The sequence below is a fragment of the Symphodus melops genome, assembly GCF_947650265.1.
Source record: "Symphodus melops genome assembly, chromosome: 5".
Lineage (NCBI taxonomy): Eukaryota > Metazoa > Chordata > Actinopteri > Labriformes > Labridae > Symphodus > Symphodus melops.
The window spans coordinates 9658279-9676312 of NC_136695.1; the positions used below are offsets into that span (position 1 = coordinate 9658279).

General features: G+C 39.3%; 1 protein-coding gene across 1 annotated transcript in view; it reads right to left on the reverse strand.

The window, feature by feature from the left end:
* Window positions 1-18034, reverse strand: part of zfpm2a (zinc finger protein, FOG family member 2a) — a 106443-nt gene that overhangs the window by 50248 nt on the left and 38161 nt on the right. The window contains exon 4 of the mRNA XM_079343446.1: window positions 5035-5159. Within this exon, the coding sequence (XP_079199572.1) occupies window positions 5035-5159 (125 nt within the window). The remainder of the gene's footprint in view (window positions 1-5034; window positions 5160-18034) is intronic.

Sequence of the window (18034 nt, forward strand, 5' to 3'; positions counted from 1 at the left end):
TGATTTAAGAGTTATATTGTAAGACAGTGATAAGACCAAATGTGTTATTTTGCTATGTTAGAGTTGCTGATTACTTTCAGGCTTGTGTTTACAAATTTGATATGATAGAACTATGCCTAGAGTAAATATATCTAGTCTACAACAAGTTTGTAAAGGCAGAAGATAAGATATCAATTGCCACATATATCTTCAATTAAGCAAGTCATATGCATTACAATCACTATGTCATTTGCACAAAAAAGCCCTGAAAACACATTAAGACCAGAACTGTATTCAAACCAGACTCATTACAGTGCACCTTCACTAAGCCTCAGTAATTAGCATTGGTAAGGCATTGTACAAGAGGCGGCAACACCCTCATCAACACACATTTACAACTGAGCTCTAAATCTGCTTCTCATTAATAGCTTGCCTCACAATCAATTATTAACACCTACAATGAAAGCAAAGCTCACCAGTGCCAGGCCTCTTACTCCAGGCAAACTATGGGCCACCCTCTTCTCTTGGTTCTGTCCGGCATAGGTAATTACCACTTTTAAAGACACCTGCTACTCAATAGCTTCGACCTAGATTGTTAATTTAGCCCCTCGATTGCAGCCATTTATGTCTGAGTGTCACTATTAATTTACATTAATTTGGAGTGTAAGGAAGCTGGGCAGAGGCGTTGTCGGCAGCCGGTTGAATGTGCTCGTTGCTCACCTGCGCTGGGGCTAAGGCTGTAATTGGAGTCTAATGGTCTGATTGATCAGTGAGAGAAGTGAGGGATGAGACGGCACTCTGGCAGCTCCATCAGTCAGAGAGAAAGAGAGAAAAGGAGAGGAGGTGGATGTGGAACAGAGCAGAGAATAGCCTGACAACAGCAGCACAAAGAAAAAAATGTGTTTAGTCTTTTGAAAAAAAAATCCTGCTTATTTTTTACTCTTGCTGTGTGGTAAAGGCTTTGAACCTCCTTTCTGCAATGAAGTGTGATACCTTAACCTAGGCCAGGTCTTTAGTTTCGGTTCAGACTCTTGTCCCTTTTAACCTAGTTCATAACCTTGGGTTCCTCCAACAACTCTTGATACTTTAGCTGTGTTTTTTTTTTACAACTACATAATTAAAACAATGTTTTACATGTGGGTATTACTTTGACAAAAAGAGTATTAACTCTTCAGTGACCTTAAAGTGCTTTAGAATGTATAAATATACCACAGGAAGGCCAGGCATATAAGTTGTTCAATACAGCGCAATGTGATTGTGTTAACAGGCCTGCAACAGCAATAACTATAACTACAGTCCCTCATGCCAAGCTGAGCCCCTGGGGTCCACAAACCTGCCACAGTCAACCCATCAGCTGTGAAATCTGCTTTCCTCTTTGATAAACGGTAGAGATGTGACCCTATCTCTGTCCTGCAGATGCTGAGATTTCCTGTCATGCTTTTAGCCCTGTGTTTTTCCAACTTCGTCTCTCACGCTCCCCTTCTTTACATCCTTCTTTACATTCTTTCTTTTATCAAGCTTTCTACCCTTTCTACCTTTTCTACCTCAGCTGCATGTAATGCTCCACTGGTAGTTCCATCTTAGCTTGATCCGTCAAATCAAGTCAGCTTTGAGGCCTGTCATCTACCAGCAGCCGGCCAACATGTAGCTTAATTGCAAAAGAACATATAGGATAGCCAACTCTACTGTAGCTTTTGCTCCCAATTGCTTCCTCTGGAGACCTGTAACCCTTCCTACTGTCCCTTCTATACCAGCTTTTGCAGGACTGCTCCCCAGACACAGACACTTACATAGTCTTCTCCTTTATGGCTCTGTATGTGTCAAAGTTTAAACTGTTTTTTTTTAATTTACTGTAAACCGCTTAAGGTATAATTGCTCTCTACTCTTTTGTATCTTTGGAAGTGTAGCTATGGGTATAGAAACAGACCTCCAAACTCAACCTCCAAAAAGTAATAGTTTAAATGATTTTTTTGAATGAAGGGATAATAATGTATGATTTCAGAGAGCATATCAATATCTCACCAGCAGGTCATGTGTTAAAGCATGAGAGAGGTGTCACTCCTGCCATAGACCTGGCTGCCTTTGGGTAATTCATTCACCTCTATGGTTTCAAAAAATTGGCAGGTAAAAAGGAGATTTAATAGTCTGTGGAGGTCACACATCACAAGATAGGCTGAGAGTGCCTCCTAGCTGGGATAGAGACCCATGAAGCAATGAGCCTTTATTTCTACCTCAAAAGCTCTTCACTGCCTTCTAACCCGCCCTGTCTGCAGCACGGGGGACCCTGACAAATAAGAAGAAAGAAAGAAAGAGAGAAACAGAAACTCGCCATGCCTTTCTTTCTTTCTGTTTTTGAAATTCTTCCTTCACAGGTAAGGCATATGAGTTTGTGCATGCCGTTATATTTCATACTCAATATTTAAGATAATATAGTCTCTTGCCTCCCACTGGAACAACTGAGTTCTTAAAACAGTATTAAAACTACATGCAACATCAGTATATCAAGGCAAGGGCATTATAACCAAAAGTTTAATTAAAAAAATCATAAAACTATACTACTGTAAATAGACAACTTCCTAGTGTGCAAAAATTGGCTGGCTGACAGATTCATACTTAATTTTGTATTTCACTTCTGCCTTATTAATCCTCTCAGCAAAAGTTACGCTCCACTGTGAAAAGGCTCTCTATAACATAACTTGCCAGTTGAGTTGACCCAGCCTTTAATGAGAAATGGTGAGAATCTGCTAACAGCCAGTACCCTATTTGAAAAATGAAGCTAAGTAGAGGAGAGGGACAAGGCACAACGCATTGAAAGGGCCCCCAGGAGAATAGACACAAATCAGATCCTTAAAGGCAATATGCCAAAGCTTCCTCCGGTGCCTTTAATTGCAAGGGAGGTTTGTCATAGTCGGTAACCCTTTAACAGCCTAATTTAGATGATGACCAGCACCTGCCCACTTAAGGGGCAAAAACAGAACAAAAGAAACGGTATGAAAAGCCAAACATCCCTCAAAAGGAAAATTAGTCAAGAACTTCGCACTTTTTCCAAATGTAACAATCAATTTAGGATTCTAGTTCACAAGGTATTAAATTATTTTGTAAAGTTGATATCTACTTAAAGCAGTAAAAGCATTCACAAAGATCTTTTATATGACATCACAGCCTTAGGTTCATTTCAGGGACAGCTGAAGGTTGGTTTGGGATTGCTTTCAGGGAAATTCATGCAGAGATTGCCAAAGAGGTATATGAACTGTGTTACTTTGGAAAGCAACTTGAGGTGTTGCTCTGTCAAATCACTTTTCCGCCCAAGGATAACTGGCTTTGCCCTGAGAGAAGCCATATTTCATGGCTATAATACAGCCTGAGTTGTTTAAAGCCACTGATGATTTCAAAACCACAAGGAGAGCTTAGAAAACAGTTGAAACTGCTCTGAGAATGGTGGAGTTATGGGAAACATGGAGGAAGTCATCATTCACTTTTGTTTCTTCAAAGTACTGTGAGCTTGGTTTTAATTTTAATATCATTTTTTAAAATGTATCAAATGCTGGATTGAATATGAATCCCATGGAGGGCCTCGGCAGCAGGTCAGTACCACTGCAAAATGTATGATGTTTTCATTTAGTTGAAGTTGGATTGAGCTCAAAATCAAACAAGTCATAAAATACCAAACTTAAGTGTTAAAATGCAATTCAAAGGCTTTTGAGGGGGCAAGTTTGATCCTGGAATTCACATCAATAGCTCTGGATATCTTCTAAAATGGCATTACATACATTTTGCATTTTTGGTTTTCCATGGAAGAAAGTAGGAACCATTTGAGTTCTGAGGCAGAGGAAAAAAACTGTTCATCTAGCCTCTGATAATTTCCTCTAGAGGAAATCCAAGAATTAATTTCACCTAATTTTTACAGCTTAAGAGAACGTGAAATCAATGATATTGGCATGTATATACTATATGCTGAACCTACCAAAGGACAATCTTGCTATTGTCCAATGAAATAGAACTCATGTTTTGAGACCCAATTTCTGTACTCTCTGGCCTGCGACATACTTTTAATAAGGTCCTGCTCAGTCTTAAATTCTAACAATGCAGTATTGAACTCGTAGTTTCAAAACTTAATAAATTTCATCCCAACTTTAATGCCCTACAAAGAAAGATTGCAAATGTTAAAGCAATACTCTGTTTTAAAACATTACAAGATCCTATACAAGGTATCTTCTTGCTTGTAGCTTTTCACTTTCTTCAAAGTCAAAGTAATCTTTAATGTCAATTTTGCCATAAATACTTGGCATCAATTTCTCTCAAAATCAAGGTGCAAACTGCAAGTGCAAAAAATAATTATTCATTATTTCAAGCATTGCATGGACACAGCTTAACTGCTTAAATTATTTGCAGTGATCTCCTAGCACAAGGTCAGGGGTGATGAATAGTTATCTTTAGGACCGTGGAGTTTTTGAGCAAATTGCTGGAGAAGATTTGTTTTCCTTCTAAAGGTAAAGAACTACAATTTACAATTTTATTGCATAGTATAACCTGATGTTTCTTTTTTAATCAAGCTCCAGGATTTCCTTGTAACCAGTCCCTTCTTAGCAAAAGTTTTGAAGTTGTTGCATTTTATTTACAATTCCTTTTGTATTTCACAGTCTTAGGCAATGCACATTGGTTAAGTAGTTGTTCCATTATCCCCTCATAACAAAAAGGTCATTTGTTAAAATCCCTGGCCTGCCAGAGGCCTTTCTGTGTGGAGTTTGCATGCACTTCTTATGTGGGTTTTCTTTGGACACGACAGCTTCCTTCCATATTCCAAACACTTGCTCCCTAGGTAAAAAAATGAATCTGCATGTATGGGAATGTGACTAGTTGTTCCTCTCTCTGTTTTGGCCCTTAAATAGACTAGTGACTCTTCCAGGGTGTTCCCCGCGTTATGCCAAATGATAGCAGGGATTGGCTTTAGTTCCCCCAGCTATCCATACCTGAATAAGTTAATGTCAATAGATAATTTATTTTAGTTAGTAATTGTTAAAAAGTGTTAAACACTTTACCAAAACAATAACATACCAGTGCAGTGCTGTCAGTGTTCATTTCGATCTTGCCCTCGAAGGGTCCCCATGTTGTCCCCACAGGGAGCTGCTGCCGGCTGTGGATCCGACGCTCACCCTCTTTGAGGAAGGCATCCAGCTCTCCTAAAAACACAACACAACCCAAAGCTGTCAGCAATATTCTTTCCTATGGCACACAAGTTCCACATCAAATCACATTGACATTTATTCATTGCACTTTTCCCCCCTTAAACCTACATGTGCGATTGCATTATTGCCTCAAAGTAGGCAATAATGCAGTGAGGGTTAAAGCCAAGCAGCTTCAAAATGGATAAGCAAATCAAGCAAGCATCCATCTGATGGTGTTACTCAGACACATGGTGAGCTAACCTTACATGAAATGTGTCTTGTGTGAGATAATCTCTGTGAGACAGTGCAGGCTTACTGGCTTGTGAGAGCAGCCAGTGGCAGACCTATTTCTGTTGTTCCAGGAAGGCAGTTCCCTTGTTAGTGCTGTGTAGAGCTCAACTTAATTTAGACTAAAACTGGAGAGCACTATTAGAACCACCAGTGATCACCTCCTTTTCACCCCTCATTATCTTATCTCTACGATTTAGTGTACTTTGCCGTATGGTGATTAATCGAATAGTTATGATAAGCCCCAAAGCAGGTTTTGACAAAATTTAATGTAGAGGATCTTTTCCAGAGTGAATGTGCAGGTGATTATGTGCAGTTCCCAAAGGGAGAGTTTGAAGCTCCAAATTGTACGTTTTCAAATGGTTGCCTAAACAACTCTAGTCTTCTTTCAAGTTTGATGTTCCAAAAAATTAGTGTCTCTGCGTTCGTTTTCTATACAAGAAACCTTCTAGAAACAGTAGGAGTGTTTAGCCTTTTTCGTTATTACATTCTTTATAAAGCCTGGACTTATTTTTTGGAAGATGACAAATATTGCTGTAAATTATAACCATTGTTCTAGGATGGGCAAAGTGAAGGAATTACCATTTTGCAGTAAAACAACTCCCACATATTTTGTATGTCATCAAAACATAATTATATAATTTCGTAAAAAAAAAATACATGCACTTGTTCATTGGCTATCAGGTGTTCAGGGAATTTGGTTTATACTGAATGGGCTGAAGTTATTGCTGAACTTTCTGATGCTCTTGTGGTAAAATAACCTATTCAGCCCTGGTAAATATATTATGTAAATATGTCTGTAAATATAAGTAATATATTTGCAGCATGCCGTTGTGCTCGTCTGTTGTGCTTAAGTGGAAATGCGTGCTTATGTGGTCTTTTGCATGCATAAACATGACCAAATATAACCAAATATAATATGTTATTACTTCTGACATATGACATAATGCAGCATTACAGTGGTGGTCAAACTATTAACAATAGGTGAATGAAATACACTTAATTGACCACATTTTTATTGGAACTTTATTTAAATTCCCTTGTCGTATAAGGAATGGTGTAAAAACATTTACATTTAAAAGACAACAGGTACAGTTTTGGAAGGCCTGAAAATAGGTTGATATGGACAGCGTGATCTCATTCTTTCTTTCACTCTGCCACCCCTCCTGAGTTCCAGCTTCTACACGCTGTCTTCCTGGAGCTGCAGTGGAAGGTGGGTAAGCTCATTACAGAAAAATAATTAAACATTGGTGCACAGCTGGTCGTCATCACTGAGAGCACAGCCACCGCTTGATGCATTCTGTTTGTCCTCAGATAAGACCCACGGCCTTTAACCGCTTGGATGCAAGTTCCAGTTTAGCCCCGCTTGACAAACAGCTCCAGCCATCTCCAGCCAATGATTCTGATTTCTTTCCTTCACCCTTTCTTTCTTTTTGGGTTGAATGCATGGCATAAACAGGGGGTAATGGGTAGTGTAGCTGCAAGTAGAGGTGGGGGAGGGGGTATGATTCAATTTGTGTGGATTGTGGTCTACTGTGTTTAGGTGCCAGTTGTGTGCGTCTCACACCAAATGTTGCCTCAGGACCTTGGCCCACAGATGGCTTGTCACATCTGTTGCAGATACTCGTGGAAGATCTCCATCAAAACACCCGTGGATGAATAATGAGTTTTCCTCTGAATGTTCTCCATGAGCATTTACTGGTTTAGTAACATCCCAACAATAAGCTGACACAAAAACATTTTCAGGTTTTTCCTTTACATATCAAGAAATCTTTATTTAAGTTCAAAATGATCAATAATGATAAAGAAATTTAAGAAACATGGTGCTTGTGTTCTTAATTTCCATTAATTTAACAAATGCCACACCCTTGTTGGAAGGGCTCATGATGTTGCATAAAAGCTTCCCCCCTCCTACAAATCCAAACCAACCCATATCTGCCACCTACACCCTCTCCACCCACTAACAACACTCTCAACCAACCCCTACTCCTACCCCCACCCATCCCCTGATAAGATCATCATCTGTCACTTGACTCTAGGGTCTGTTCCTGCACTCTACAGATCCTTGGCAGACCAATGAATGTCCCTTTGTGTGGTGAGATCCTCCTCAGATAGTACCAAAGAGGCTCCTTGTTGGCATCGTTTTTAAACGTATGTATATGTGTCTTTTCTTTCTTTTGTTTTACAGTGCATAGTAAAGGAGCTTCCTTCTATGAACTCTTTAGATGATGATAGATTTGCAAGTTATTTTTTTCTAATAATGCTCACAAACTAATACATATAACATAATTTCCAGGCATTAATTATGGTGAAAAACGATAAATGACATAACCAAATTCCTACTTGAAATGGATTTGCTCAAATTTCTCTTTTACACAAACTCTACTCTACTCTAACGGTTTAAAATAATTGGTTTTTCACCAAGCTCATAATGTACCTAATCTTTTTCAAGTAACCTGGCGTTAACAAACCAATGATGGCGGAACAAGATGAGAGACCGGCGGAAAAATATGCCTAAACATTAAGATCCCCATTGATATCAAGCTGTACCTTTGAGTCCAACCAAATAAATGACTGCTGTTCAAAGTTCAATAACCTGTGTGTGGCAATTCACAGATGTCTTACTGAATCATCTCTACTGACAGGCAGTGTTATAGAGCCACCAAATAGGCCATAAATTAATACACCATGAGAGAGGCATATGGGGTGAAATTTGATACACTGTATCATTCAACATAAGGTGCCCCATCTTTAAAGCAGATATGTGATATGAAATTTTACAGCTGAAGGAGAAATGTCGCAGAGCTTTGATAAGAGATGGATGAACTTTCCCACCCCCAACCCAAATAACTACTCTCAGGTCCTACTGAGAAAAATACATCATTTATAACCCACAGAGCTCACTATTATCTATGAGAAAGGTGTTTTAAAACAGTGGAGGACCGCCAACACCAGCAGAGCCACACTGTCTCTTTCTCAACCACCTCTTATATCCCCAAATGCCCAAACAGGAATATATTTGACTGCTTCTGGCCCTGACAACAGTGGAAAAGTTTGCAATTTTTGGAGCATTACAACATGAGTTTTGCCATATGAGGAGGTAATAGTTATAGAAAGGAAGAGGAAGGTATGAATTAATAAATGGGCTAAGCTTGTGTTCCAAGAAGGATGCCCTGGGTAGAAGAAGTTAACCATTAAGTTAATGGTGTTTTGACACATAATATATACTTGGCATGGGGTTGAAAAGCAGATCCCCACCCTAACCTCTACCATCAACAACCTCTAAGTTTAATTAATTAAGTTTTCATACTTCTCTCTGTATATGTTAAATGTTTACAAAAATCTAAATCTAAACAATCTGCTGTTACAGGTGCTTATGATGGAGACTATTTTCTCATTCAGACTAACATATTGGATTCCACATTGCTGTAATTTTAACGATTTAGAAGGTTATTTGTTTAATTATTGTAATAGCTAGTAATCAGGTGCTGACCCTACAGCCCCTTGTGACCCAACACAAATTTACTTTGGGAACACAAATGGTGCCCAGTTTTCTAGGATGGCAATGCAGTGGCAATATATTAAGTTGTGGAATCATCTAATAAGTCCTAGTCCTAGATATACTGATCTCAGTCTTTGTTAGGAAATTCCAATACATAATCCAAATGCAATGACCTCTTTGAATATCAGAAATGTAAAAAAAAGGAGTACATTAGGATATAGAGACACATGCAAGTAAATACAAAACACTCTGTCCTGCAGTGCATTACAAACTCAGACTGTAGTAAGGTGCCATTGAACAATTGAAATATACTGGCCATCAAGCACTCCGTTTCATCAGAAGCCTGGCAAAGTCAGTAGCCGGCTTGCTGACAACAATCTCTGAGACATCCATCTTTAGTGAAGCACTGCAATTTCTATTGATAGCATGTAAAGGGAGACAGCAAAACTTAAAGAATGACTGTCCTCACATAGAGATATCTCTGTATCGCAAACAACATCTAGAGGACACACACCACTTTAGCAGGAATCTGATTATTTCAAAGGCATTTCTTAAAATTTCAAAGCCATCAAAAGGACATTACTACCACTGAATGTGTCAGGGGGAATGAGTAATTGACAGTATGTGCACTGGGCATGAATTTGAGACAAATGGATATTGGTCCTGATAAATCAGCTTCAAATAGGAAGTTAAAATTTTGTTCATTCAGTCTTGTCATGAATATAGTGAAATGCAGCAAGGCATGTAGACGTTATTTAAGAAGGAAATATAGGTGGGGATTGGTTTGAAAAATACTCATGTGACAGTGCTGTGAAACAAACTACTTTATGGGAAATAACGTGTGAAACATTGCTACCTTCTGTAGTTTTTTCAATATTATTTTTAGAGTACTCCTGAATTTCCAACCAAGTCAATTACTCGGCTGCAACTTCCCCTGGGTAACAGGAATTCTGTTTTTTTTCCCTGGGTGACCTACTTGTCTTTTGTGAGTAGGTTTTAGCCAGAGCAGTTTGACAGTAAACAGATAAGATGGATTAAGCTTTTTTTCATCCAGTTTTGATGTGAACAGCGTAAAAGCGGGTTAAATCATTGAGTTTCAGAAGTATTTTTAAATGCCTGGAGATAGCGCGATAAAAGAGTTAAACCTAAGACTTTGGCCAGGAAGGTCAAGGTCACGGCTTTGGAGAGCAGCTGCCAGGAGACAGAGGCCAGCTCTTGTCTCTCTCAGAGCAAGCTGAGCCCGCATTCAGGCCACCTCTCATCACACCCAGAAAGGATACACGAAAGGAGTGAAACAAAATCCAGTGAGAGCTCGACGGGCAGCATCAAAGTGCAGTGTACCCTTGCCATGTGTGTGTGCCGGTGTGCGTGTGTAAGTAAGCGTGGAGGGGCTTGTTTGGATCCTGCTTACTTTCATGCATGCTTGAATAAAATAGGAACATATTTGTGTGTATCTGCTTTAAAATATAATTCTTACAATATTGGAGCAACTAGCTCCATTTGACATTTTGTTAATTTGCAAGTACAAAAATAAAATACTAATTAATTTGTTTTGTTTTTTTTACGTCCGTAAACAGAAGTAGGACATACATATTAGACAACCTAGTTTACATTGCAGATCATAATTTAAACAAAATCCCATTTGAGAATACTATTTGTAAAACAGCCCTTTACCACCTCAATTACCTCTGTTCCCCACCTCCTCCAGACTGGATCTGAGGCGTGCTAACATAGGAGCTGACAGCCATAACAATCACGTGATGCAGATCAGCCAATCCTGAATTCATTTGAATTCTTAAGCAACGCTGTCATGAGGCCACTTGAGCATAAGAAAAGGTGGAGAGGGGACGGAAATAAAAACAAATCAAAATGATATACCGGGTCAAATGCTGCACCAAACATGTTTGTTTATCACATATCACATCTGGTTGACACTGAGAGGTTTTTGGTTTGTAACATTTATGGGGGACGTATTTAGACACATTTTGTGGATGTCTATTCCCCCACTGCTCCTCATGTCGGTGACAGGGGAGAGTAATCCTATACACAGGCTGCTATTGTGAAATGAGAAACTAGCCTCCTTCACTGCCAGAGACCAGATGCACCTCTCCCTCTCTCTCTCTCTGTCCTAATCTGTAAACGACTTAAAGGAGCCTTATCTCCGGGCTCTTCTGCTTCATTTCATGCTTGATTTACTTTAATTTGTCTGATAGGGCACAAGGATTTGGAAATGGCCCATCTTTCGGTGGAAAATGTTCTGATTTTTCTCCGGCATTGTTATGTGGAGGTTTTTGACTTTTCTCTCCCCCTCTCTCACTCCTCCTTCTCTTTCCTCCATCTTCATCACTTTCCTACTTTACCTCTCTCTTTACTTCCTTCCCTTCTTCTTTCTCCATCATCTCTCTCTTTTTTCTTTCGAGGGGGGAGGGGGGCCAGGATCGGATCTTGCTCCAGTGCAACAGTCTGTTTGAGTGCATTTTGATTTGAGCTAATACAGCAGAAACAAGTTTTTCATAAGGTGTGATTTTGTGATGGGTAACGGCAACACTGAAGTCGTGTTTGCCTTTCAGATTCACACTGGGTGCAGAGCAGCCGAGTGCTTCAAACCACAAAGATCTTATGTTTAAGTTAAGAGGCGACTGGCCCTCCAGTTTTGCAAGTGGGTGAGCGGCTGGGGCTGATAAAGTTGCTCCACAATAAGCGACAGGGACAGGCAACATGTACAGATGCCTTGAGTTTTTTTTTTCTTCTGGCAGAACTCAAGTACTTGCATGGCTGTCTGGCTGCCCCTGTCAACAAGACATTTTCCCCACTTCTATTTAGTGACTGAATGACTGTAAAGGCAGTGAGCTATGATTAAAGAAACCCATATCTAACCAGATCCTATCTCCATGCCCTCCCACCAATAAGCAGGCATAGAGGTAGTACAAAAAGCTAGAGAAAAAGGAGAAGGGGAGAACGAGCTGAGCTGCCCTGGTTGTATATGTCACATCGTTCCATTGGTCGCTTTGAAGCACAAAGTATTGCCAATGAAGGGAAAGAAACGATCTGAAAACTCAACTAGAGTCAGTCATTGTGTTTACTGTGGTAATCATATAATAACATTATCTGAAATATTTAAAAAGATGATAAGGTTGTCGGTCTTTATCAAACAATTAACATCATTCTAAGCCGCTAGTAACTTGTCATTACAATGCCCACAGACACTGACAGGAAACGTCACTAACCACACCTTCAAACTCAATGAGCATAAATAGATGGCTAACCACACACACATACAAACATGCACATGCACAAACACACACAGACACACAGCAGAAGAAACAGGGACACCATTGAAATTCATCTCACAGCCTGAATTTACTTAACTGCGGGTCTGTGCATGGTGATAAACGGAGTGATGATCCGGCAACACGTCTTTATCCATGCTTTGCTTTAATTAACGGCGGCTTGTTTGTTGAAAAGATGATTAATATGCCAATGAAAATTGCATAATTGAATACCACAACACCCACACAATCAGGAAGGAACATGCCATTTTTTATTAACTTTTTATTATCATTATTATTACTATTATTTGGTATTTTAATTCACTTGACAAGCGGGCCCCACCCCCTACCACCCCTAAACAGAAAATAAGGAGGTGGAATTAGCGTGACCAGAGGGCCAAAGCCCAGCTGTTCTTCACCAATGAAAGGCCTTCACAGGCGTGGAGACAGTTTTCATATCAATACCTATCAGTTTGAAGGCTTTACGAGTGTGTGTGTGTGTGTGTGTGTGTGTGTGTGTGTGTGTGTGTGTGTGTGTGTGTGTGTGTGTGTGTGTGTGTGTGTGTGTGAAAGAAAGAAAGAAAGAAAGAAGGATTAAGGGACAAGGGAGATATGGCTTAGAAAGGACTGAGTTCATTCCTATGGCCAAATAATAAAGTGAGGACCAATGAAAACTAAACATTCATGCATATAAAACAAAGCAATATGTGAAGCACAAGCATCCACATTTTGCAAAGGCCTTGAAAATTCATGCATGAAAGAAGTGCAAACCAAAGTCACTCAGAATGAGTCTAGTTTTATTTTAGAAAAGGCCGAAATATATTAAAATTTCCACAAACGAGTGAGTTTCAGTTGAGCAATCTAGAGTTTACCTAGCATTATATCCCCTAGCAATGCTTTGCCTGAGTGTCTCCATGTTAATGTTAAATACACACATCAAATATTCAACCAATTACAAGGATACCTCTTTGAAAAAAGTGTGCAGCGACAGCGCCTGGGAGGGCACTGCAGAACAAACATATTCAGAGCGCTAAAGAAAGGCGCAATGGGTTTCAAGTCCCTGGGGGCAGAAACACCACCCTCCACGCTTACATGGCTCTGGTTGTCTTTGGAACTCTTTTGACTTGTTCATGTGAAATAGAAATCATAGTGAAAAGATGGATGCAAAATCAGCTGAAATATGGACAAAATGGTTGAAGTGATTTATCTTATTAAGGTTCATTCTCACTGTGCCACATCCTACGTATCCACACAAAACTAGAACAGAATTAAGTGACATCTTCCTTCGATGATAAGAACAGTGATTGCATTTTGCCCTATTTTAGATTATATAACTAACAACCATGAAGAACCTCCATAAAGCCTCTTAGTATAGCGGATCAGTGACTAAATTTGCATCAAGGAGATGCACCATAAGAGTACAGTGATTTGTCTAATCTCTTGTTGCATATTTCATCATTATAATGACACTTTATTATGTGTGTGTGTGTGTGTGTGTGTGTGTGTGTGTGTGTGTGTGTGTGTGTGTGTGTGTGTGTGTGTGTGTGTGAGTGTGTGTTAGTGTATGTGTGAGGTAGAAGGGTGGGTGTTGTCTCTGCTCACAGGTGATATGCACATTGTATGAAACCATCAGTAATCTCTTATGAAATAAATATATCTAGAAAAGGCGGGCTATGTTTACTCCTATAGCACTTTGATTGCAATTACATTTTTCATCACTCAATGCCCAGGCCCAGAGAAGGTGATGATGGACTTTCATCATCAGTATCAGCAATCTCAGTGTCATTCATGTTTTGTGAGACATGTCTGAAGACTTTGAATAAATCCCTGGAGAAGCAAGATAAAACCCTGCTTTTCTCTGAAAGAATTGCCATGATGCACGTCCAAATTTCTTGATTACAAGAAAAAGGGGGGAAAAAATAAAACCTTGAATGAAAGCCTGTGCTGAAAGTTTTCGGTTTGCTGATATAACAGTCAAGTGTGTCTATAAGTCTACTTAAAACGCTTAGGTATCAGTAGAGACAGCTGCGACACCCTCGTCTTATGATTCTGTCGAGACAGTACACTATCAAACCTTTCATACGATTCCCAAGCTACATTTCCGGCGACAAAAGCTTTGCGAAGCCTCCTGAAGGATTCATCTATATCCTAATATTTCCAATCCAATTTAACTGGAGCAGACGGAGTGGTCTGCGCGCTAGTTTACCAATCTTTGCTTTCCAAGACTCTGTGTGCTGAAGGCTTGAGGGGTTCAATCAATGGCGCTTTGATCTCGGCTGGAACCATAATTATTTAACATTGTTACAAGGATTTCTCTAATCCATCCTACCATTAAATCCCTTTTACACCCTCATCTTCTGCAGCCTAATCTGCATCTGGGTGCTCCGTTTGTCTCTGTCCCTCATTTCAGCTTCCCCTTTCTGTCTTGACGACACCCTGACTTTTTAACAGACTTGGGTGCTGAGTTTGAAAATGTCTTGTTTACTGAGAGCAACCTGACTGAACTGTGCTTAAATAGACTGTTGCTATGTAAAAACTGAAGTTTTTCAGTGTATGTAAGAACATTTGGAACAACTGAAACAGAAAGGAATTTTCTTAACATGAACAATGGGAATTCAGCATAGGTAAAGGAAAGCTTAAATCCCATTTGTATATGCTATAGTCAAATATGAGACTCCAGCGATTTTACATCTGAGTGAAGCTATGTTTTCAGCGTTTGCATGTTTGATGTCTTTATAAAAGAAGAACGTTGGATATGATCATTTTCTAGCTGCTGGGGAGTGGGTGATGGGGTGGGGTGGGGTGGGGTGGGGGGTGTCTTTGGCTTGCTTTGCCTGTGTCTGACCATCAGGTAGAGTCTCAGATGGCCACTCCTTAAGCTGACCCCTGCCTTGCATTGGCTAATGCCCAGCTGGCATCAGAAGCTGAGCAAGCGATGTCACACTGGCCATAAGGGACAGCCAGGAGAGAATTTTGTGCACAAGGTTATAACTTGGTTTTTGTTACCTCTCGCACACTCCTTCAATTGGACTAGTCAATTTTTTTTTTTAAATAGACCCTTCATAGTAGTCATTCATGTAGTCGTGGCTGAAGTCACTCAACCAATGTCAGCTAAAATGTGGACAACAGCTGGATTTCAAAACCACTGAAAGATCCCCAACCAAGACCATAATAAGGATTTGTTTAAATCAATTAAAAATGTTAATTATGCCAGCATGATGTTTCCTGTGTTGAGGGACTTCAGTAACGTATTATCACACATCCATAAATTAGGTGACTAACAAGAAATGTCTGAATGAAAACAAGAATTAGGCTCCAAAAACAAAAGAGCATACATTTTCCGCAGATCACAGTTACACCTCCAGTTAGATCTTTCTCTTCTGTTTAATCAAAATGTTTTTAAAGTTAATACCAAAGGTTTTTTGTATATTTCTTCAAAGAAAATAGTTTACCTTTGGAGCTTCCTTCAAGACTAACCAAAAAAACACAATATAATTGTTTTTTACAGTGTGATTGACAATGTTGAGTAAGCTTCTGTTAGTATAGTGTCGTGTCACTTTAACAATGTTTTATTTTTTTAATGGAAAATAAAGTGCTATTGTTTGTTCTATTGCATGTATCGACTGTGAGAAATATAAATGATCACTGGATTGGTCTGATTCACGATCTGCAAGTTATATACATAAATTAGACGTGGATTGTATTCATTCATGTAAGAGCTTTATTATAATAAATGCTGCTTTAGGGCTGTTTAGGGCTTTCCAACCACTGTAATGTTCACCACTTCTATCTTATATACATATCAAAAAATTTAAAAAAAAAAAAGAATGTGTATCACATAACACACTGAATCAGATAATACCTCAGCAACTTAAGTGACTGTGATTTTAATTACCATACTCTTAATAAACTCTTTATTTCATGATTTTCATAGGGGGTGTAGTTTACACAAGCAAGCGTTGAGATAAGGCTTGGAACAAGTTCATTAGCAGAGTTAGCTAGCTAATACATACTATTCCCAATTTGCCTAGAGGAGATCAAGCGTAAGAGAATGAGAGAGACAGAGTCAGATTCCTATCACCTTAGCCCATGAAAATGAGTAGAATAGCATGCTACGCTATCTCCCAAATCAGCAACTGATTGAGAAACATCCGTGACGAGAAATGAACACGAGACACAAGATCAGTGAGCAGATTTGCTTAAGGACATACTTGTAAAGACGAGTGGAGAGAAAGGGAACTCGCTGGGTGTTCCACATCAGAGACCAAGCACTCTGAACAGCAGAGAAGAGGCAGCTATCAGATTAATAGTGAGTCATTCAGTGCTGTTCTCTGCTGTTCCAGACAGAAAGACAATCAGAGAACACTGGCAATTGCGGACAGCACTTGACATGAGTTACTAAAGTGGAGATGAAAAGCTGGGACAAAAAAAGTTAAATTAAAGGATGTAGATTGTGAAGGCTTTTGTTGTTACTCAGCAAAAGGGAAACTGTATAGAGGTGCTTCAATAGAATCACCAGAGTAGGTGGGCATGCCCCGAGTTAGCCCACCTCATTAAAAGGCTTCACTCTCTTTTTATGTAGCGGCCGTTTCACATCCTATTCAGATTCACACGCTCGGTGATTAAAAATTATCTGTTGGTGATCATAATCACACCTGCTTAAACTTAAGCCAAAGAATAACAAAGAACTTTTGAATACTGACCTATCGGAACATTTACAAAGAGATAAAAGGGTAGACAGACTCAAACTAAATAAATTTGCTTTTAATCACTTTGAACAGGAAGTCATGTCATTTCAAATGTTCCTATCTGATTGTCTGATTCCACTCTTTATTCGAATTATAACATGCCCATCTGACTTTTCCAGCACAATGGGAAAAATTAAAAAGGGAAATGACCTTTCATGGCACTCATGATGGGAGAGTAAATGGCATCATTATGCAGCTAGATTAATTTCTACCCACTTGGGCACAACTGATTTAGAGTAAATTACTTACAAATTTGTTGGTTGGCTAGAGATGTTGAAAAAGTTACATTTATGTAACCAAGTTGATTATGAAAAGATTTAATTGCTTTCCTTAAAAAAGAGATTTATTATATAAAGTACAGATATAAAAGCATAAATATTTAAGTTGTAATCAGCAATGCGCTCAGTGCCAGTTTTACATTTATAATATAGAAGAGATCAGGTTCTAAAACTGGATGTGACTTTATAATTCCACCCCACTCTCACATCAACTCTTCTATTTCAGCCATCTTCAGACAATTTGCCCCATAATACTCATCTCCTCTGCCTCTCTCCACTGCCTGTCCAGCAGTGTGTTTCTGAACATCTAATACACATTCTGATGTCTAAGTAGAGGGGGTAAGGATAATTACAGTCAGTCATACATCTAGTAATGCTACATCGACCCCTCCTTTTCAAAGCAGTATTTTTAAGCTCAGCATTTTCTTGTCCAAAAGGGCCTTTTTCCTCATGTGTTGCCTTATTTTTTTTCATGGCCCCCATAGTTCTGAGCTGACCCCCTCAGTCCTGTCTCCTGACTGATCACAGTGATGGTTTATTACTGTCGTCCCAACGTTCTTATCTTTGGCCAGCAATGCTCATTTCCTTCCCCAGATTTAAATGCAAATGTGAAATTTAATGATAAATGCATTATCTGATAGGTGTGATAACACTGATTCACTGTCAGTATAAAATACACACCCCGGGGGGCTTCAGGCTCGTAAGCACAACTTGCCCAAATCCACTTCTTTTCCCTCTCTCTCCTCTTTTTCTCTCATTTCTTCCTTTTTTTTTTTTAAACATACGCATGTACCTGCAATAAATT